This window comes from Pezoporus occidentalis, unplaced genomic scaffold (genome assembly GCF_034315485.1).
Source record: "Pezoporus occidentalis ecotype Australia unplaced genomic scaffold, CSIRO_AGI_Poc_V1 ctg128, whole genome shotgun sequence".
Classification (NCBI taxonomy): domain Eukaryota; kingdom Metazoa; phylum Chordata; class Aves; order Psittaciformes; family Psittacidae; genus Pezoporus; species Pezoporus occidentalis.
In genome coordinates this window covers 1584529-1605596 of record NW_026913082.1, presented here as the reverse complement: position 1 = coordinate 1605596, position 21068 = coordinate 1584529, and the positions used below count along the sequence as shown (strand labels likewise).

The window sequence follows — 21068 nt, the reverse complement described above, 5'->3', positions numbered from 1 at the left end:
ACTCTGCATTTTTAATTTAAGCTTTATGAATTTTTCAGGCTGGCAGTCCATTCAGGGAACCACTCATCAAATTTTTGACACGTCATCCATCCCAGACTGTGGAGTTGTTCATGATGGAAGCCACTTTAAATGATCCACAGTGGAGCAGAATGTTTATGGTGAGCTGTGTGGGGAGTGGAGCAGGAAAAAAAACTCATCTTCACAAACCTGATGAATTAAAAGTTTTTCATCTTTTCCATCTTTTTTAGCTTGTATGACCTTGTAGTCCTTAATCATGGTCTTGCTCTGAGTGTAGGTGCCTGTTTTCAGTTTTGCATTTGTTTGTCCTGAGATGCTGATTTTGTATCTTTCCAGATCATACAGGATTATTACTGAAGTAGCAGAGGCTGTTTTTATATATGTGAAATATAACCTCTGGAACTTTACTGAGCAATATAAAAGCTACAGGATGATATAGGCTTTTGGTATTTTTGCTTTAAAGGTTGTTATTAAAATTATTTCTTCCCCTTCTTCAGAGTTTCTTAAAACATAAAGATGCCAAACCTCTACGAGATGTACTGGCAGCAAATCCTAACCGATTTATCACTCTACTGTTACCTGTTGGCACCCAAGCAGCTGTTAGACCTGGTTCTCCAAGCACTACCACAATGCGTCTTGATCTACAATTTCAGGCTATCAAGGTATTAATTTATTCTTGTATGTCCCTGCACTAGACAGTTAAAAGCTATTTAGCTACAAGCCTGTTACATACAGGCTTTCAAGTGTATGTGTCTGTATTATGGCTTGTAGAAAAACATTTGTAAGAATGTAGAGCATTTGTAGTTAGAGTCACTCTAGGAAGGGGAAATACACTCAAACTATACTTTTTCTAATCAAGTAGGGTACAAGGGTCAGACATGGCAACAGAAACTTAAGGAAGAAAAAAATCCATTAAAAATACATCTAAATGAGGGGTATTTTTCTACTTTTTTTTTTTATATTTTAGAACCTTTAATTGACCTTAAAAAATTGCTTTTATATAAATTGTTTCTACAGACAGATCTGTTGTGTGTTGACTGCATTTGTTTTGTTTTGATTTTGGCAGATCATAAGCATTATTGTTAAGAATGATGAATGTTGGTTAGCAAATCAGCATTCCTTGGTGAATCAGCTGAAACGTGTATGGGTGAGTGAAGCTTTTCAGGAGAGACATCGTAAGGAGAATATGGCTGCGACAAATTGGAAGGAACCGAAGCTGTTAGCGTATTGCTTGTTGAATTACTGCAAGTACGTAAAACATTTATTTCCTGTAGCTTCTCTACATATTATCTTTACCATTACCTTTATTAGTTTTTAAAATACTGTAAGGTTTGCAGTTATTGAAAAGAAAGTTTAATGTCTTTCATAATACTGCCATTAGCTCTAAACCCATGCCTCTGGTACTACTTGCGATTGCCTCTCTGCTCACTTAAAACCAAGAACGGTTTCTTCACCAAGTCATCAGCACAGTAGTTTGGTTGGGTATTTTTTCACTGAAACTTCTTGTTGTGTTCTTACAGAAGGAATTACGGTGATATAGAGTTGCTCTTCCAGTTGCTTCGAGCTTTTACGGGTCGATTTCTCTGCAATATGACTTTTTTAAAGGAATACATGGAAGAAGAGATCCCCAAAAATTACAGCATTCCCCAAAAACGGGCTTTGTTCTTCCGGTTTGTAGACTTCAATGACCCAAACTTTGGAGATGAGCTCAAAGCCAAGGTAACTAAAGCAATTAAATCAAAGAAGCCTGGTATTTAGGTTTAATTTTCTTCTGGGGAACTAGGGCAACAAAACTCGCTTACTTAAATGTCAATGAGTTTGATAATTGGCAGAGCCATTTAGGTGAAAATATCATACCTGAAGAAGAGCGATAATAAATAGAGACAGCAATTCATCTTGTCTTCAGTGTGGGCTACTTTAGTTTACACTTTCTAAGAATCTTTGCCCTTGGAAAGAAGAAAGAGGGATAATAGCCTGTGTGTATCTGTTTCTTAAGGTTTTATTATTTTTTTTTACACAGAATGTGTCTAATGTGCAGGTTTGCATATGAAATTACTTGAATGTTGACTGCTTTTAGAATAATCCAGTAGTTGAGTATAATTGTTTTGGGTTCTTTTTATGTTCTGTAGGTGCTGCAACATATCCTGAATCCTGCTTTCTTGTACAGTTTTGAAAAGGGAGAAGGTGAACAGCTGTTGGGACCCCCAAACCCAGAAGGAGATAATCCAGAGAGCATCACTAGTGTTTTTATAACAAAGGTAACAATCCTTGTTTACATTAAAGGATTTGAAAAAAATTAAACAAAAATGGTCCCCCTCATTTGGCTTTTCAATCCTTATGTGAATTAGTTGTGCTGTTTCTAAACACTGTGACCAGTTGTATCAAATCACTTCATAACTTTGAACTGTTGTGAGATCCGTCAGTCATTGGTAGGATTTGACTACAGTTTTACATCTTAACGACTTGAATATCTGTCTTTAGAAATAGGCCTTGTATGTCTGTAAACCCAGTCTTTTTCATAAGCAAAGCTTTCCAAGACTGAACATGAGTAATTTTGTAATTCAGTTTAATTTTATAGAATCAGTTACTGGTTATAAAATAGGTGTCGTTGAAGAGGAGGTTTGGGTTTTTTCATTATTATAGAGAATAATGTTTATTTTTTCTTTTCCCCCTTCTCACCTTCCTACTCTTCTCTTTGATCATCCCTGGGACTAGGTACTTGATCCGGAAAAACAGGCTGATATGCTGGATTCTCTCAGGATATATCTCCTGCAGTTTGCCACACTTCTGGTTGAGCACGCTCCACACCACATTCATGACAATAACAAAAACCGGAACAGCAAACTGCGGCGCCTAATGACATTTGCTTGGCCTTGCCTCCTGTCCAAGGCATGTGTGGACCCAGCATGCAAATACAGTGGACATTTGCTTCTGGCACACATCATTGCAAAATTTGCCATACATAAGAAGATCGTTCTGCAGGTATTGGCTGCGGGTTGTATTCATACATTTAAGGGATGTTGATAAGTTCTGTAGTGTGCTTGCTTTTATTTTTAAATTGAAGAGTAGAGGGTGTGCAGTAGTCTTGGGTACTTACTATAAAAATAACTGTTAAATTTGTATGGAACAAAAAATATGAAAGCAGTAAGCCAAATATTAATACAGATTTATTTGTGGATAGGAAAGTGTAGAAAATTTAAGAGAAAGAGTATAGAAAATTTAAAAGAAAGAGTATAGAAAATATAAAGATAAGTGAAAACAGAAAGGATAAAGGGGGCAATAAGAAGTGCTTTCAATTGAATTAACAAAATTGGTATGTTTCCTCATTTAAGAGGCAAACATTCACTTGAGAATGTGGGGAACAAAGGAAAATTTCGAGTTGGACAGTAGAAAGGGAGGAAGATAAAGGGAAGGAGACAGAAGGATACACTGTATTATTTCTGATGCCGAATTATCATATTTACTGAAATATGGGTCTTTAGGAAAAAATTGTGTGTTTTAGAAAATATATGTTTTTGTTGTTGTTTCTCTTTATTTTTAAATGCTTTCTTTTTGGTAAATATGTATAATATTAACATTGTTCACAAACTTTGCTGTTTAGGTCTTCCACAGTCTTCTAAAAGCTCACGCGATGGAGGCCCGAGCTATTGTCAGGCAAGCAATGGCTATTCTGACTCCAGCTGTGCCAGCTCGAATGGAGGATGGGCATCAGATGTTGACTCACTGGACACGAAAAATCATTGTGGAAGAGGGTCATACAGTTCCCCAGCTAGTACATATTTTACACTTGATAGTACAACATTTCAAGGTACTTGTACCAGTTATTCTGGTAGTCACTGTATCTCAGATATCAAGGAAGTAAACTGCAGTTTGATTAGAAAATAACATCTGATTTGTACGGTGTAGCTTCAGAAGGCTTCAGCTGTCTGCAAGGATATTTATTAAAGACTGAAAACAACTATTAAATAGGAAACCACTTACTAAGTTTTAGCCTGAATGAAATTAGAACTCAAAATGTTAGGTGAAAGTCTGCAAGATTAATTAATTACACGTACATTAGCGGTGCTCTCTAACAGGGGTGCAAAAAGAAAGAGTTGATTAAAAATAGTGCAGAACCGTATTCTTTTCCATGCTTCAGTAATTGCTGTTTGTTTGACTTTACATATCCTGTGGGGTTAACTACGTAACTTTCATCTCCAGCTAATGTATGTTGTGAAACATTAAACAAATGGAGGAATGTCAATATAGGAGCGTTTTTGAAAACACAGATTAAAACATGATGCAAAGTGACAGCTAGTTAATATGCATTGAAGTGACTTTTCAGGAATTGATTGCTTAATGCTTTTAGAAAGCGATATCTGAGTGTGTTCAAATGTGAGTTATAGCTCTTTAAAAGGATCAGCAAAAATTTGGAATCATTGTTCCTGGAGAAAAATTATGTATCTTCAGAAGAACATTTTCATTTGGGTACATGAAATCAGTAGTCACTACTGAAAATTGTAGCCAAAATTTTATTTCCAAAGCACCAGTTACTTTTCTGGATTGCAAAATTTGAACTGGTAGAGATTTAGCAAACTGTGGGATTAAAGACCTATTTTAGCATTTTGCTTTATTTCAACTCTGTATTGTGTAGAATTTTATTGGTTAATGGCTAACATGACTGTGCAACCATCTTTTCAGGTTTATTATCCAGTCAGACATCACTTGGTTCAGCATATGGTTAGTGCCATGCAGAGACTGGGCTTCACTCCCAGTGTTACAATAGAGCAAAGAAAATTAGCTGTGGACCTTGCTGAAGTAGTTATTAAGTGGGAATTGCAAAGAATTAAAGACCAGCAGGTAGGTAGTTTAAATAAACTGGTAAAGATTGAAATGTTACACAGTTAAATGCTTTTTTAACATGCACATTGCTGATATTTCAGCCAGATTCAGATATGGATTCAGGTGCAAGTGGAGATGGAGCAAGTTCTGCCTCATCTGCTGTTAAAAGAGGATTGTCTGTGGATTCTGGCCAAGAAGTAAAACGATTCAGGACTGCTACAGGAGCAATAAGTGCTGTAAGGAAAAATGAGTTTTTGTTCAAATACTCTGAAATTATAACCTAAACAATTTATTGTAATTATTTAGTCCACCTTAACTTGCGAGTTTTAACTCCCTGAATTAAAAGTTAAAGTTTTAGAATATATTTTAAATCTTTTCTGCTTGTTGTTATCCTTCAATGTTTCTTACGGTTTTTGTGTTCTGTATACATGCAGGTATTTGGACGTAGCCAGTCCTTGCCAGGAGCTGATGCACTGCTTTCCAAGCCAATTGACAAGCAGCATACAGATACAGTTGTGAATTTCTTGATTAGAATTGCTTGCCAGGTAGTGTGTTTATTCTGATATGCAAATACCAATGTGGCGTTAGCGGCCAAACCCTTAGCCCCCTTTTTTCATAAGAGTCCTTGTATGCTTGTATTTATTCTAGTGTTTGTGTACTTTCTTTTGTGAAAGGTGAGAAACTTTATGTGAAATTGCACTAAAAGTAAAAAATGTTACTATTTTAAGGAGGAAAGAATTGTGATAAGCGGTCTCTGCATATTTTTAATTTCACAAATGATGGGTATTATTCATCAGAGGTATGCTTATTGTTGGCATTGTACGTTTATATCTTGAGGCAGGGAGCTTGCACTTTGAACTTAACTCTTTAAATGTGAACAGTTGCAATCCAGAATTTGAAACTGAAGGAGTCTCCAATTTACTGTGCTGTTGATCAATTCTAGCATTTTGTTTGTTCTTTATGTTCTCTTCTCAAGCAAGTCCTATATTAGGAGTGACAGGATTGAAAATAAATGTGACTAGTAGCATTTGGCTGGAGCCAGGCAAAGACTTCAGAAAGTTCCCATAAATGCTTTGTCTTTATATATTTCCCTGATGCTGCAAAGTATGCTTGTTCTGTTGCTTAGATTTAATGGCAAGAATATTTTACCCATATAAAATACTTTAACTGAACAGTATTTAGAGAGTTTAATAAGGAAAGTCTATGTAAGTTATTTATCTAAGGATTTGTGATTGTATTTTCAAGATCAAACACATGGAATTACTTGTTTTCATGCAGCACATAGAACTAAAGCTTTTCACCAAATTTTGTTCAGAATGAGTCTTCTTAGAGTGGGGAAAATTAGTTAGGTGTCGCTCAAGGCTGACAAATTTTATGTCTTCTGCTTCTGCAACAGGCATAGCTGGTAAGTGATACGGGATTTTATACACCACAGTCCATTGCACAGAATAGACATGCTCTTGAAGTATAAAGATGAATTAAGAGTAAGGTATGGATACTTTGCAAATGGAAAATGTTAACCATCCTGAACATGTTTAACAAAGTATGGGATTAAGCTTTTTTAAATATACCTTTGATGGGTGATTTAAGGTAATCAGCTAGCAGTTTAGACACCAGTTCTGATGTTTACTATTAGTTGTCAGCTTCTTATGCAGTTAAATGCTCTGTGACTGTACTGATAGAACTACTTAAGCTCATCCATTTCAGAAATAAGAAATTATATGCTTGCTTGCAATGCATGATAAATTAATGAGTTGGTTACAAAAGGGTGTCATTTTGTTAACTCTGATTAATTGCTAGGTAAATGACAACTCAAACACTGCTGGATCTCCTGGGGAATTGCTGTCTCGCCGCTGTGTCAACCTTCTGAAGACAGCTTTACGACCAGATATGTGGCCAAAATCAGAGCTGAAGTTGCAGTGGTTTGATAAACTGCTAATGACTGTGGTAGGTAACATTCTAGTCCTGTAGGTGTTTAGGTTTCACTAGCAGTATGTTGATTGAATAGTAGCAATAGCTGATTTTTACAGTCTTAATCTTTTCTTCTTTGTAGTGAAATACATAAATTGTTAAGTATGTGAATTACTTGGTTGGTTTTTGTTAACAGGAAGTTTTACAGATTAAGAGTGATTTTACTGGTTCCTACTTTTCTAGCTACATTATGGTAATATGAAGTTCACTGAAAGGTTAGTTTCCTGTATTTGATGATACAGCATATTTTGACTATCATCTGTATGGTGTTTGTGTGCTATTTGCCGTGTAATAAGTTTCTCTAAACCTATTTTATTTGTTTCATGCTATTTAATAGACTAATAACTCTTCATTGCTTAAAATTTGTAGGAACTCTCTTCAACAGAAACTTTTTTGTTTCTTTGAATAAAAGTGCAATATATCCTTCTTTTGGAGATTTTAAAATGCCTAAATTATGTGAGAGTTTGAGGAGGGCCATTTTTCCCAGATGTTGATTTACATGTGCTATACTGTTGTGTTTATGGATATAGTCATTGAAAGGTGAAGTATCTAATTCCATCCTCAGGAAGATGGACGTTGTTGATGTTTACTTAATACAGGATATGAGCCATCTGGAATGGAAATTTTGTATCTTAATTTTGTGTTATGTGGCATCAATTATACAAGAGGTTCAGAAAAAAGGATAATGCGTCAGCAGCAAACAGAAAATTTACAGTGATAATCCTGTAGGTTTACAAAGACATGTCCAGGAATCATAGAATCATAGAATAGTTAGGGTTGGAAAGGACCTTAAGATCATCCAGTTCCAACCCCCCTGCCATGGGCAGGGACACCTCACGCTAACCCATCTCACCCAAGGCTCTGTCCAGCTTGGCCTTGAACATGGAGAATTCACAACTTCCTTGGACGACCTGTTCCAGCACCTTGTCACCCTCACAGAGAAGAACTTCTTCCTTCTATCTAACCTGAACTTTCCCTGTTTAAGTTTGAATGCGTTAAACCTTGTCCTATCACTGAAGAGTCCGTGTTCAACATCCTTGTAGGCCCCTTTCAGGTACTGGAAGGCCTCCATGAGGTCTCCACGCAGCCTTCTCTTCTCCAGGCTGAAGAGCCCCAACTTTCTCAGCCTGTCTTCATACGGGAGGTGCTGCAGCCCCTCGATCATCCTTGTGGACTTGTTCCACCAGCTCCATGTCCTTCTTATGTTGAGGACACCAGAACTACAAACAGTACTCCAAGTGAGGTCTCAGAAGAGCAGAGTAGAGGGGCAGGATCGCCTCCTTCGACCTACTGGTCATGCTTTTTATTTTTATTAATTATTACTGTAATCACAAATTTTTATATATTCTTATTGATTTATATATTATGGTTTATTTAGCTATATTATGAATTATTACTATGAATATTTTATTTTCATTATTTTTTTGTTTAGTTCCAACAACCCCTTTTCTAACTGTTGAGCTATGACTTATTATAGAATATGCTGGTTTATCTCTTCACTGAAGGCTGTCTCTGAACAGTGTTGACAAGGAGATAAAACATAATCCTCTGTTGAAAGGATTTCTAACCAGCAAGGTTGCAAGCAAATTTCAGATCTGAGGATCACAAAAGACACCAGAAGGAACATACACCTGTAAATGCTTTTTATGGCTAAAGATTTTATAGTGCCTTGTATTTTATTGCATGACTTAGACAGACAATTGATGTAAAACATCACTAGCATAGGAACCTCAGCCTTATTACAGGGTTTCAACAGATCTGAGCTGGATTTCCTATACTGTGTAATACTTCTGTGATTTCCCTCACTCACTGCCTTTCTGTATGTGTTCTGTTTAGGAGCAACCCAATCAGGCCAATTTTGCCAACATTTGCACTGGCTTAGAGGTCCTAAGCTTTCTGTTAACTGTACTTCAGCCCCCTGCTATCCTTAACAGCTTCAAACCCCTGCAACGAGGTGTAGCAGCATGTATGACTTGTGGGAACACCAAGGTTTTGAGAGCAGTTCACAGTTTGCTTTCTCGCCTAATGGGTATTTTCCCTACGGAACCAAGTATGTGGTATTTTCTTCCTCCCTTTATCCTTTACTGCTGCATAACTTAAGTGATTAAGGGTTGTGTGAAGACACTCCTTGGAATGTGCTAATATTATGTTTTATGATTCCTGCATTTAATAGTCTGTTTTAGCTTGTACTTTCAACCTCTGTTTAAAAAAAAAAGTTGAAATAAGTAATCATGTGGAATACATTATTATCCATTGGCATAAAAACTTAATAACCTGTGGCTGTAATAACTTTAGTTCAAGAAATCCATGCTATAAATTTAATGCATTTTTGCAATTATAGTATTTCAGCTTCAGAAGTGCAATTTTTTAGTTGTTAAAGTGCTGTTTTGCTGAAGCAAAGAAGGGAGAGAGTGCATGGGAAAGAAAGACAATAGGTAATATGCTGTGTCTTAATAGGAACTAATTTAGAAAATGTTCTTTAAAAAAAATCAGTTATCTTAGACTTTTCATCAAAATTAATTATTTAGAGTGGTACACTAGAAGACATTGGTTGTATAATAAAGAGGTTTATATAAATGAGGGTTGTGCTTGTTCTACTGTGGTTTGTCAGCAACCTAAACTTTCAGTGATGGTATAGATAGATGACTGTGAGTTCTCAGTGTAACTGTTACTTGCCTGTTCTGGGCTTATGTTACCAAAAATAAACACAACTCTTCAAACTCTGCAGGTACCTCAAGTGTTGCTTCAAAGTATGAAGAGCTAGAGTGCCTTTATGCTGCTGTTGGAAAGGTTATTTATGAAGGACTTACTAATTATGAAAAAGCCACTAATGCTAACCCTTCTCAGCTCTTCGGTAAGTTAAATTTCCCACATCTCTAGCAGATATCTGTACAGTGTCTGTTCAGGAGTGTAATGTTTGTCTTTTGACAAACATTATGAGCTTTTGTTTTCCGTAAGGGAATTGAAATCTGATTTTATGCAGTGGAAAAGCTGTGGGAAGCATTTTGAGCTAACTTGAGAGATGAGCTTGTGATGTCTGTCATCTGTGAAGAAAGGGACTGAGGAGTTCATTGCATTCTGTCTTCTCCCGGTAGCTGACTTGAGAGCAATTATTGGAAGTGGAGAGCTGCAGGTGGAAGCCTCCTGTATTAAAAGTGTATAGGAAAAAGGTGCAGCGTTCAGATTAACCAGAGTTACTGGAAACTTGTTGCATGGAAAAAAAAAAATCCTGCAGGTAGTTCTGTGGGATAGAGTATTTCAAGGAATCTGTGTGAACATTCTTACATGATACTATCTTATATTTTATTTTTCAGTTGTTTTTAAAACCTCATTTATCAGCTGACTTAAATTGTGTATGAAAAATTATGTATTTATAGATCTTAAATTCTAAGTAAGAAATTACAGAAATACTATTTTTTCTTGAGAGAGCAAATCTGAAGTTTATCATATGCCATTCTAAAGAGCTGAAATATTCTTTTTTTGTTCTTTGTACTTACTTAACTGGTAGAGAACTCAGCTACATAATACAATGACAAAGATATATTGGAACAATACAGGTTGGCCCAGAACTAGTTGTGTTGGTAATACAGACCTGAAATTGCACAATTTTGGAAAACTTGCTGATTTAAATGGCAAATGTCCTTCACTGTTTTACTCTGTGGTCTGTGTAGATAGTTGTAATTTTGCTTTGGGAATTGCCTATTTGTCAGATGTCAGGATGTGCCTTACAGCAAAATAACCAAGATGTTCTGTAGATTCTGTCCAGAGCTCACTTAAAAGCAGCACTACAATCTGACCGTTGAAGGTGGGGCATAGCTTGTTAATTCTGTGTTTAAGAGGCTGAACATCGTATGCCAGTCACATCTGAGCTTGGAAAGAAATCAAAACTTTCAAAGCAGTCATTCAATGTACAAAGCTACACTTCTGTTAAAAATTGGTGTAGGCTTTTGTTGCACTATGAAGTTGCAGTAGGGCAAGAGGCAGCTGTAGATTTTTGAGGTTACAGTTTCATAGGATATATGTATTTTAAAGCTTAGATATTGCTGGAACTGATGGCTTTGTGTGAATACGGAGCAGCTTATATTAGGATAGGCATTGTTAACAACTATGTGCAATTTGAAGGGACTGTGATCTTTAGGCATAGTGCATTCATGAACTGTGCCAGATTCTGCTGATTCTGCAGTTAACTTTTTCAATGTACAGTATCTGATTTGTGGAATTTTATACAGTTTCTAGATTAGAAACCTGAGATTGTGTAATTTTTTGGAGTTATTTTTAAGGACTAAACCTGGGCCTATTAATGTAAAAGCTTTTTGCAACTTTTTGCTACTAGAACAAATGTGCAACATTAGGAGTAGTTTCATTTTGCTTGGTTAACTCTGCATATAATATTTCTTTTATATATATATTTTAGGGTCTTGGGGAAGTATCTGCTCTCCATTCCCCCCTTTCTGTCCTCCCTTTCTCCCCCTTGTCCTCCATATATACAGAGCTTTCACATATTTGGTTAATGCAAAAATTACTTGTTAGTTTTAGACTAGGGACTGAAGTTGAGATTGAAGTTTTTCTTTAAACCTATCCAGATTTCTCATGTTTATGACTTGGGTAGTCCCATGCTGCTTTCATGGCAGGACAAAATACAGCTAGAACATCTTCCTGTGTTCTTTCATAGAACGAAAACATATATATTGAAAACCTATATCTTAACTTTGGTTATGCTGAATGAAAGTTTTATTTCCTTAAGTACTGTTTTTCTCTGTAGGTACTTTAATGATTCTGAAGTCTGCGTGCAGTAACAATCCCAGCTATATTGACAGATTGATTTCAGTTTTTATGCGATCTCTGCAGAAGATGGTCAGGGAACACTTAAACCCACAGGCTACAGCAGGAACAGCAGAAGCAAATACAGGTATGATGGTATTTAGACTAAGGATGTTAATGATTAGAAGTGTTGTATTAACCTTTAGGATGTATTAACATAGTAAAGGAGTTCAGATGGTTTTGTGTCCATTGTTACATGTTGAAAAATACGTCAGCATTAGTGAGAAATACTACTCAAGTATTGAAGGATGGAAAAAATGCACTAGGAGTTCCTGTTACCTGGTTAATGTGTGAATTTCGGTGTTAACCCAAACACTTCAGTGAATGGTTAGTGAATATATAGAAATATTGAAATATAGCAATACTGAAATTCTGTAAGATTTTTGAGGGGAGAGGGGCTGAATTTTTTTGGTCTGTGCTTTCACTTTTTTATTTTCACTCCTCCCTGTTTGGTAACAATGGAACAACTGTGAAATTAACTTGTGTGAGCTGATGCTTTAGTTTTTATCTTAAAAATAGCATCTCTTTAATTCTGGACAATTCTGTCTATCATCGAATGAGGTCATGAGTCATGGAAAAAATCAGATGTTCTTGTAGAAGAAGATTCAGAGCTAGTAAAGAGCACTTTGATTCATTAATGAATAAGCTGCTGAAGGAAAGACTTTGTAAGAATTGCTGCTGTTAGAGTCCCAGCCCGTATTTTAATTAGATAAGTGAGAACCTGGCAGGTTTTATTAACACCAAGAAGCAATTGGAAAATTATTAAACTTGACAGATAAGCAAGTCAGGAAATTAACGGAACAGAATAGGTGTGCTCCATCATAGAGTATTTCTTTCACAAGTTTAATTGCAGTTTTTCAGTACTGGGGTTCTGTAATTTACCAAAATGAAACCACACAGGCTTGCCTTTAGGATTGTGAATGAATGGATTTGAGGTGGTTTTTTGAAGGAGTGTGAGTTATTTATGAATGGAAAGTAGTAATTCTGAAACATTATTTCCAGGGATCTATTTCCAGATATTGTCATTACTATTTTTAAAATTACAGTAGCTCACCTTGAGAGTATTTTATTAGGTGTTTTATAGGAGTATACCCAATTCTAATCCTTTATTTGCATCCATAGCAGGTACAAGTGAACTAGTAATGCTAAGCCTGGATCTCGTGAAAACTCGCCTAGCTGTGATGAGCATGGAAATGAGGAAAAATTTTATACAAGCTATTCTAACATCTCTCATTGAAAAATCTACTGATGCCAAAATTCTTCGTGCAGTGGTAAAAATAGTGGAAGAGTGGGTGAAAAACAATTCCCCAATGGCAGCTAATCAGGTAAATTAAAAATCATTATTGCTCTCAAATACTACATAATTGTAAGTCAGTGTTATAATTTTCAGGTTTTGACAGTGAGGTTTGTAAAGGATCTGTTATATATGTTAAGATGCCCTTCATGAGGTTTGGAATATTTTGCATCCACTGTGGAAGTAAATGGAGTGAAAGATGCCTAGCTTTTTAGGCTTATATTCGGTGTGTGATCTGAAGTGCCGTTTTGCTAAGAACTTGTTTCAAAGTAAAAGTTTTAAACTGTTTCACATTAACTAGGGTAGATTCTTCAGGAGGAGAATGACTAATGCTGGTTTAAATCATGTTATTTCTCTAACGTTTTGTGGCATCCTCCATTTGCCGTATTTTCTGTTAGAGTTGAGTACTTGAGAGTCTAGTGCTCTATAAAAGGACGTGCACTTTTAAAAATTGAAGTTAGATTTTTGTAATCATTGAACAACTCAAGCCTGGTTTTAGTCACGATTTTAAAACTCTGTGGCATATATTAGAAGGGTAAATGCTTGAGTTATTTTTCAAGAACTATGACCTTCTACCAAGCTGTTTTTCAGTACTTTAGAAGTAAAAGAGTGACATAAAGGATGGCTGAGGTGTACTTTGAATGTGCCGGTACTCTGCATGTTTTAAGATGAAGTGACAAAATTAATCATGTCTTCTTTTAACACAGACGCCTACTCTCCGGGAGAAGTCCATTTTACTAGTGAAAATGATGACTTACATTGAAAAGCGTTTTCCAGAAGACCTTGAATTAAATGCCCAGTTTTTAGACCTTGTTAACTATGTCTATAGGTAATTACAGCAATTAATCATTTGTTGCAACTTATTGGTTCATAATTTGTATCATATATGACCTCTATAACATAGCATCAATCTTTTAGGTTTGAGTTAAGTGATTACTATTTTTTTTCTTTTTTCCTAAAATGCAAAATCATTTGATTTCACTGCGACCACAGAATGTGTTTAAAAGACAGTTTGAAAATGGAAGTTCTTTGAAAGGATTTCTGTTTTGACTCCACTAAAATATTCCCACTGTCACAACCTAGTCCTTTCCCAAGACAACCGGGTGTCTTCGTAGCTGGTTGCATTCTAAACATTATGGTGATAGCTGAAATCTCTCTTTTCACATCCATATGGTATAAAGATTTGGATTTTTTTTGTCAAAAATTTGTTGTACATTGCACTTGCAGGAGAGTTACTTTGCTAGAGCTAAACTGGCAGGATTTGAAATGCAATGAAATAATTAATTATCAACAAGTGCCAGGGATTTAATTTTGTGCTGATGATTCACATTATTTTGAATCACTCTTTGCTGCTGTTCTGTTTGCTGGGTAATTATGCAAACCCCTAGTGTAGACATGGTGATCAGAAGTTTGTTATCAATGAATATCATGTGTCATTTCAAACAGGATACAGATGTGGCTGAAAGTGTTTCATAATTATAATACAGTTTTATCCTGAAAGAGTTTTTATCATAGTTCTAGGGTAGTTTTCTAGGAAGCAGCAGTATTTTCATTGCTGTGTCTTTCAAAATGCCACACCTGTATGTCTGCAACACCATGTGGGCTCCTACAGAGTATCACCTCTATTGATTTTTAGTATTTCATCTGCAAAACATAGGTTTCTCTTTGTAATGTCTCTGTCATATCATCTTTATCATTTTAGGGATGAGAATCTTTCTGGTAGTGAACTTACTGCTAAACTGGAGCCAGCGTTTCTCTCGGGTTTGCGTTGTGCTCAGCCACTCATCCGAGCCAAATTTTTTGAGGTCTTTGACAATTCCATGAAGCGGCGTGTTTATGAGCGCCTCCTTTATGTGACCTGTTCTCAAAACTGGGAAGCAATGGGAAACCACTTTTGGATCAAACAGTGCATCGAGGTGGGGAAATTATTTGCGTTGGAAATATAATTTGAGAAGTATGTTTTATTCCTTACTTTTCTTGGTTGGGTGTAAAAGCATTATGCAGCATTGCTTGTGGTATGTATTATCTGTATCAAAGCTAAAAATATTAAGTCTGCTGCCTCAGATACTTCCTGTGGTGCTTAAAAATAAACACAATGTCTAGACCATGAAATGGTGATACTTTTAAAGTGGCTTTATTATCGACCTTTAAAATCTATTTTCTCTGTGAAAAGAGTAATGACCAGGTTAATACTTCTTCAAGAAAACCCATCTCTTAAATGGTGGCATTTATAAAAAAAAATAAAAGAATTGTCGTAGTAGATGTTTTCAAGAAAACTGTTAAGGCCAGAGAGTCTGTTCTGGTGATACGACAACTGTTAGGTGGGATTAGCACTGAAACGGAATTGCGCTTTGAGTTGGTTTATTTAAAACAAGATGGGGCCAAACTGCCTTTTTATTTTTATTTTTGGAACAGTTTGCATGTTAAAGCATGGGCTTAAAGTGACTGTGAGGATAACCTTGTACTCTTAAAGGTATTAGAGCTCCTTCCAGACAGATAAAGAACAGCATTGCTTGATTTTTTTTTTTTACCCCCTTACCTGTTTTTGGGAGCCCTTCCATGTTAATGGTGAGAGTCTGTATACATTAGCTGATTGAGGGCACTAAATATACATGTCAAAAAGCACAAAATACGTAATTTAGGCGTAAAAGGTTCCTATTTCTTCAGCATTTTCAGGAGAGGCTTGAAAAATGTTCTTGAAAGTACAGTCGGGAACTTCGAAGTGGAGGCAAAACATAATGAGTTTAAGATGAAAATGTATTAATGTATTTAATGAATAAAGGTAATAAATAGGCTTTAAACATTATAGCAACTTTTATCTTGTTGATATTAAATTCTAGTAATGTTTTCCTTGAAATAATACAGTAAAACATATATTTGCTTTTGAATGTCTTAGCTCCTGTTAGCAGTGTGTGAGAGGAATACTACAATTGGGACAAGCTGTCAGGGTGCTATGCTGCCCTCCATCACCAATGTTATCAACCTTGCTGACAGTCACGATAGAGCAGCATTTGCCATGGTAACTCATGTCAAACAAGAGCCTCGTGAAAGAGAAAACAGTGAATCCAAAGAAGAGGTAACTTAGAGAAAATACTGTAGACAGATCTTATTTATGTAATATTGCTCACCATAGTTTCTCATTGTATAAGTTTGGAGAATATGACTTGAAGATGATGTGCACAGATTGTGCAGTGTATCTTGTGTTTAATACACTGTGTTTTAACCATGCATGGGTTTCTCAGAACTTGCACTCATTTGTTTAGCCTTTTCTTTACCATAGTACTCTAGCAGTTACATATTTGAACCTAAAGAACAAGCAGAAACAGTGAGACCTGAAATAAGTTGTTTGGAAGGGCATTTTATATTCGTATGGGGGGAAAAAGCAGAAGTACATAGAAAATGTCAGCATGCTTTGTGTTGTTTGCTTCTGCATAGGATGTTGAAATAGACATTGAATTGGCTCCGGGAGATCAGACCAGTACACCTAAAACTAAGGAACTTTCTGAGAAGGACATCGGCAATCAGCTGCACATGTTGACCAACCGGCATGACAAATTCCTTGACTCTCTTCGAGAAGTGAAGGTTGGTACGGGTTGTTGGCTTCCTGACAAATCCCTTTAATACTGAAATCTTCAGCCTGACCTGACATGCCTTTTTTTCCCCTTATCTGACATTTCTGGTTTTTTTTTTTAGCTGACTCTATTTTTAATGTAGGCATCTCGTATAAGCTGATGTAATTTCTTGTGTAGAATAAAAAATTCTTAAAGACTTTACTTAATTGCTAGTTTTTACTTTATTACTTTCCTACAAAGTTAAATTGCATCCTTCTCCACCTGTAAGTATATTTTAACTGTTCAGTTAAGAAAACAGTGGTGACAAAGACAGGGTATAGGATCAGAAAAGTGTATCAGCATCTTATGTTTAAATAATTTCAAAGAAACTAATTTTAGCTGACAGCTATGTTGAAATAGTACTGCCATAACAGCTCTATCCAATTAACTTTACCAGTCATCAACTTCTTTCCTTTTTCCTTCTATTTTTTTTATTAATAGTAAGAGTAATGAATCAGAGCCTTGATCAACATGAAAATAGGATTAAGTTCTTGCTACAGTAATCTGTATCACTGAAGGAAGTGTCTTTTTGATGCATTGCTTGGAAAAGGCATTTGCTTTACTGCTTAAACAACTGTATAACTGCGTACTGCTTTTTTCTATAAATTGTATTTTTCTCATTTGTATCTGTTTCTTTCTCTTTGTTCCTAGACTGGAGCATTGCTGAGTGCCTTTGTCCAGTTATGTCATATTTCCACACCGTTAGCAGAGAAGACTTGGATACAGCTTTTTTCTCGACTTTGGAAAATCTTGTCTGACAGACAACAACATGTGAGTATCTCTCTCCTCACTTATAAATTCCTCTTTGACTGGTGTTTCAGGAAAAAAAAAGTATTTGTTTCATGGCATAGTGACTTGTTCACTTGCTTTGAGAAGTTTACCATTCTTTGTGACTTGTGAATCTTTTGAATGGAATAGGGTCCTTCAGTTTACAAAGAGGAATACCCTTATGAAATGATTCTTTCCTGTGATTTTAAATCGAAATGCTCTAATTGAAGAATCTGAATGAACAAGTAACTATTCTTATGTTTTTTGTTCTAGGCTCTAGCAGGTGAAATAAGCCCGTTCTTGTGCAGTGGTAGCCATCAAGTACAGCGAGATTGCCAGCCAAGTGCACTGAATTGCTTTGTGGAAGCAATGTCACAGTGTGTTCCTCCCATTCCCATCAGACCTTGTGTCCTGAAATACTTGGGTAAAACTCACAATCTCTGGTTTCGTTCTACACTGATGCTGGAACATCAAGCCTTTGAAAAAGGACTGAGTCTACAAATTAAGCCTAAGCAGACAACAGAATTTTATGAGCAGGAAAGCATAACTCCTCCTCAACAGGTAGTGTTATATTAATGGAAATACCTTATGAAATATGAAGAGAAACACACAATGACAGTGTAATACAATAGTATCACGGAATCATTTAACTTGGGAAAGACCCTTAAAGTCATTGAGTCCAGTCATAAACCTAACAATGCCAAGTCCACCACTAAAACGTATCCCTGAGCACTACATCTACGCAGCTTTCAAATATCTCCAGGGGTGGTGTCTCCACCACTTCAGCAGCCTGTTCCGAAGCTTGACATTGTTTTCACTGAGGAATGTTTTCCAGTCTAAACCTCCCCTGGCACAATTTGGGGCCTCTTTCTCTTGTCCTATTTCTTATTACTTTTGAAGAGAGAGCAACACCCACATTGCTACATCCTCCTTTCAGGTAGTTGTAGCGAGCAATAAGATCTCCCCTAAGACTCCTTTTCTCCTCTAACGAATTGCTACCCCCAAAAATGGAGTTCCCTGTAAACAGGTGCTGTTGTAGTCTGTCAGGTAGTTAAGATCTACCTGGGCATGTTTGCGATCAGCTGAGGAAGCTAAGTATTAGATTCTTTTTACATTAAAGACTGAGCTGTTGGCTTGTTAAACAATTTTATTCTCTATGGTTTGATCTGATATATCAGGGAAGATCAGGAAGTATCAGTGTGCAAACTGTAGTGAAGCAATAGTGTTTTTTGGTCTTTTGAGGGTTTTTTGGTCTTGTAATGCAGTGGAGTTGTTCTCAGTACTTGGTCATTACTAGTTGCTTGTCTTCTAGAGTTTTAAAAAGAGTTTATATGAACACTTCTCTGTTTACATATCTTTCTCAGTTTGCCTCAGTGTAGAACATACGGGTTTGCTATCTACTGTGCTTTATAAGAACGGCTTGACTATGGAGAAATGTGTGTGCTTAACATCCTAGGAAATACTGGATTCCCTTGCTGAGCTCTACTCTTTGTTACAAGAAGAGGATATGTGGGCAGGACTATGGCAGAAACGCTGTAAATTCCCAGAGACAGCAACAGCTATTGCCTATGAACAACATGGCTTTTTTGAACAGGTACACTCTTGATATTAAAAATGATTTGAGTACGTCTACTGTCAGGATGATTCTGGTCAGCCGGAAAATATTCTGCGTATTAATAAATAGCTTCAGTCTTCTAAAATAGAAAGTGCCACAGCTTCTCTACTGGCTAAAGTGGTAGTTTAATGTCATGTAATACCTAGATAAGGTGAGATTTTTGAGCACATCCATCAGGTTTTCATGACATTTGTAAAGCTGCTAAAAAATAACTATATTCAGAAATGAGTTAACATACATCAACTGATTCAGAAATGAGTTAACACACATCACTCTTCACTTTCATCTATTTATTTATTTATGTAACTTAGAATTCATAGACATTTTCTCATAACTTTTTTATAAGGAAAAGAATGTTGAGTTAATGTGTATATAGCAGTTGTAAAACGTAAAATGGTTTGATCTCTATTTAGGCTCAAGAAACTTATGAAAAAGCAATGGAAAAGGCTAAGAAAGAACATGAACGGAACAATGCTTCTCCTTCGATCTTTCCTGAGTATCAGCTCTGGGAAGACCACTGGATTCGGTGAGACTTAAAAGCTAATGTAGAACAAGCATTTTTGCCCTGCAATAGAAGTAAAATACCCTGCTGGTTTAAAGCATTAGTTATGAGAATGAATTTAGCTCAGGATTTAGCTAAGATACAGGGGAAAGTGATATGCCTGGAGTGTTGTAAACACGTAACATATTGTTGATAGAAACAGACTGGAGTTAAAGTTTGCTTTTCCTTTTTACAATGGTTGTTCTGGGAGACACAAAATGCAGCTCTTCCCACTTCACAGATTTCTGTGTTATAACTGGTAATAAATAAATAATTAAAAAAAATCATCCTATGTGGATGAAACTTTTGCAGTGGTTGCAGAGCTGTTCATTGACAAACAAATATGCAGATAATATTCTGATACACAACATTTACAGTCACTTTTATGGAAGGTTTTGGTAAGCAAATTGACAATAGTTCTGATTTTCTTAGTTGCTCAAAAGAACTGAACCAGTGGGAACCTCTGACAGAATATGGCCAGTCAAAAGGTCATATCAATCCTTACCTCGTACTGGAGTGTGCATGGAGAGTCTCAAACTGGACTGCTATGAAGGAGGCTTTGGTGCAGGTGAGTGTAGGCTTTCTGTGGTAATGTTTCATTTATTTCTTCATTTTACTGATTGCATTTCTGATAAGTCAGCGCTACAGTTCATTTCACAGACACGGTGAACTGCTCTTGGGAAGTTTTCTTTGATATCCCAGCTCACAGCTGGGTATTTTGGCAATGAAGCATGTTATTTCAACAGACAAACTTGGTTCCTTTTTTTTATCCGTTTATAAAGCTGCAATGTATGTAAGTAATGTGGCCAGGGCAGGTGAAAGGCAAGGTGCATAGTCATGAGTCATTGAAAAGCAACAAATGCCTTTCAGAGTGTGTGCCATCAGCGATATGTGGAGAAACTTAAAATGGAACCCTTGCAAGTATATGGTATTATTTAAAATAATACAGTATTGGAGAGGGACAACTTTTTGTATTTTACACCTTTACAGGAACAAATATTCCTTTTGTAAAATGGAATAAAGTATGAAAATACATCTGTTATCATCTCCCTGCCTGTGGACAACACAACCATATGTCCAGGTTTAAAAGAGCAAAAAGCTATTGCCCCTGGTTTTGTTTCTTTGAGTACCTGAAAGGCAAAGCCAAAGCTTTCTCAACTTCTACTGCCCAAGCGTAAAACCACTAAACATAATTTGTTGTATTCATCTCCACTACACATGAAGGGGTATTAAAATATGTATGAAAATGTGACAGTTTAGGACTTGTCAGTTAGGTTTGGTTTACATTAAATACTTTAGTGTATCTGAGGAATATTTGTACAGCTGCATTTCAGGATCTGTGTTAAAAAAAAATCCCTGAAAATGCAACACGAAATCTCAGGTTCAGTGTTTACTGGGTGAGGCTTGTGTACACTGCAGATGGTTATTAGTGTTTTGATGAAGACAGTGAGAAATTCAAAGAAATTTAAAGTTGTTTTCATGTGGTGGGAAATGTATTACGACTGCTTACTTGGCACATGCTGGTTTTCTTGTTCCTTAGGCCTTATAGTCTTGCTTTGCAGAGGCATAGTAGAAGGTTTGTTCTTTCAGTAGCTATGCTTTTCTGTA

General features: G+C 36.3%; 1 protein-coding gene across 4 annotated transcripts in view; it reads left to right on the top strand.

The window, feature by feature from the left end:
* Nucleotides 1-21068, top strand: part of TRRAP (transformation/transcription domain associated protein) — a 99777-nt gene that overhangs the window by 39988 nt on the left and 38721 nt on the right. For all 4 annotated transcript variants that reach the window (XM_062607999.1, XM_062608002.1, XM_062608000.1 and 1 more), the window contains exons 34-57: nucleotides 39-158; nucleotides 516-680; nucleotides 1085-1266; nucleotides 1539-1737; nucleotides 2148-2276; nucleotides 2734-3000; nucleotides 3620-3826; nucleotides 4699-4857; nucleotides 4941-5075; nucleotides 5274-5384; nucleotides 6640-6786; nucleotides 8647-8860; nucleotides 9539-9664; nucleotides 11573-11719; nucleotides 12754-12956; nucleotides 13633-13754; nucleotides 14628-14841; nucleotides 15822-16001; nucleotides 16361-16507; nucleotides 17188-17307; nucleotides 17578-17865; nucleotides 18761-18898; nucleotides 19333-19445; nucleotides 19893-20028. In XM_062607999.1, coding sequence (XP_062463983.1) covers nucleotides 39-158; nucleotides 516-680; nucleotides 1085-1266; nucleotides 1539-1737; nucleotides 2148-2276; nucleotides 2734-3000; nucleotides 3620-3826; nucleotides 4699-4857; nucleotides 4941-5075; nucleotides 5274-5384; nucleotides 6640-6786; nucleotides 8647-8860; nucleotides 9539-9664; nucleotides 11573-11719; nucleotides 12754-12956; nucleotides 13633-13754; nucleotides 14628-14841; nucleotides 15822-16001; nucleotides 16361-16507; nucleotides 17188-17307; nucleotides 17578-17865; nucleotides 18761-18898; nucleotides 19333-19445; nucleotides 19893-20028 — 3969 coding nt within the window. The remainder of the gene's footprint in view (nucleotides 1-38; nucleotides 159-515; nucleotides 681-1084; nucleotides 1267-1538; nucleotides 1738-2147; nucleotides 2277-2733; nucleotides 3001-3619; nucleotides 3827-4698; nucleotides 4858-4940; nucleotides 5076-5273; nucleotides 5385-6639; nucleotides 6787-8646; nucleotides 8861-9538; nucleotides 9665-11572; nucleotides 11720-12753; nucleotides 12957-13632; nucleotides 13755-14627; nucleotides 14842-15821; nucleotides 16002-16360; nucleotides 16508-17187; nucleotides 17308-17577; nucleotides 17866-18760; nucleotides 18899-19332; nucleotides 19446-19892; nucleotides 20029-21068) is intronic.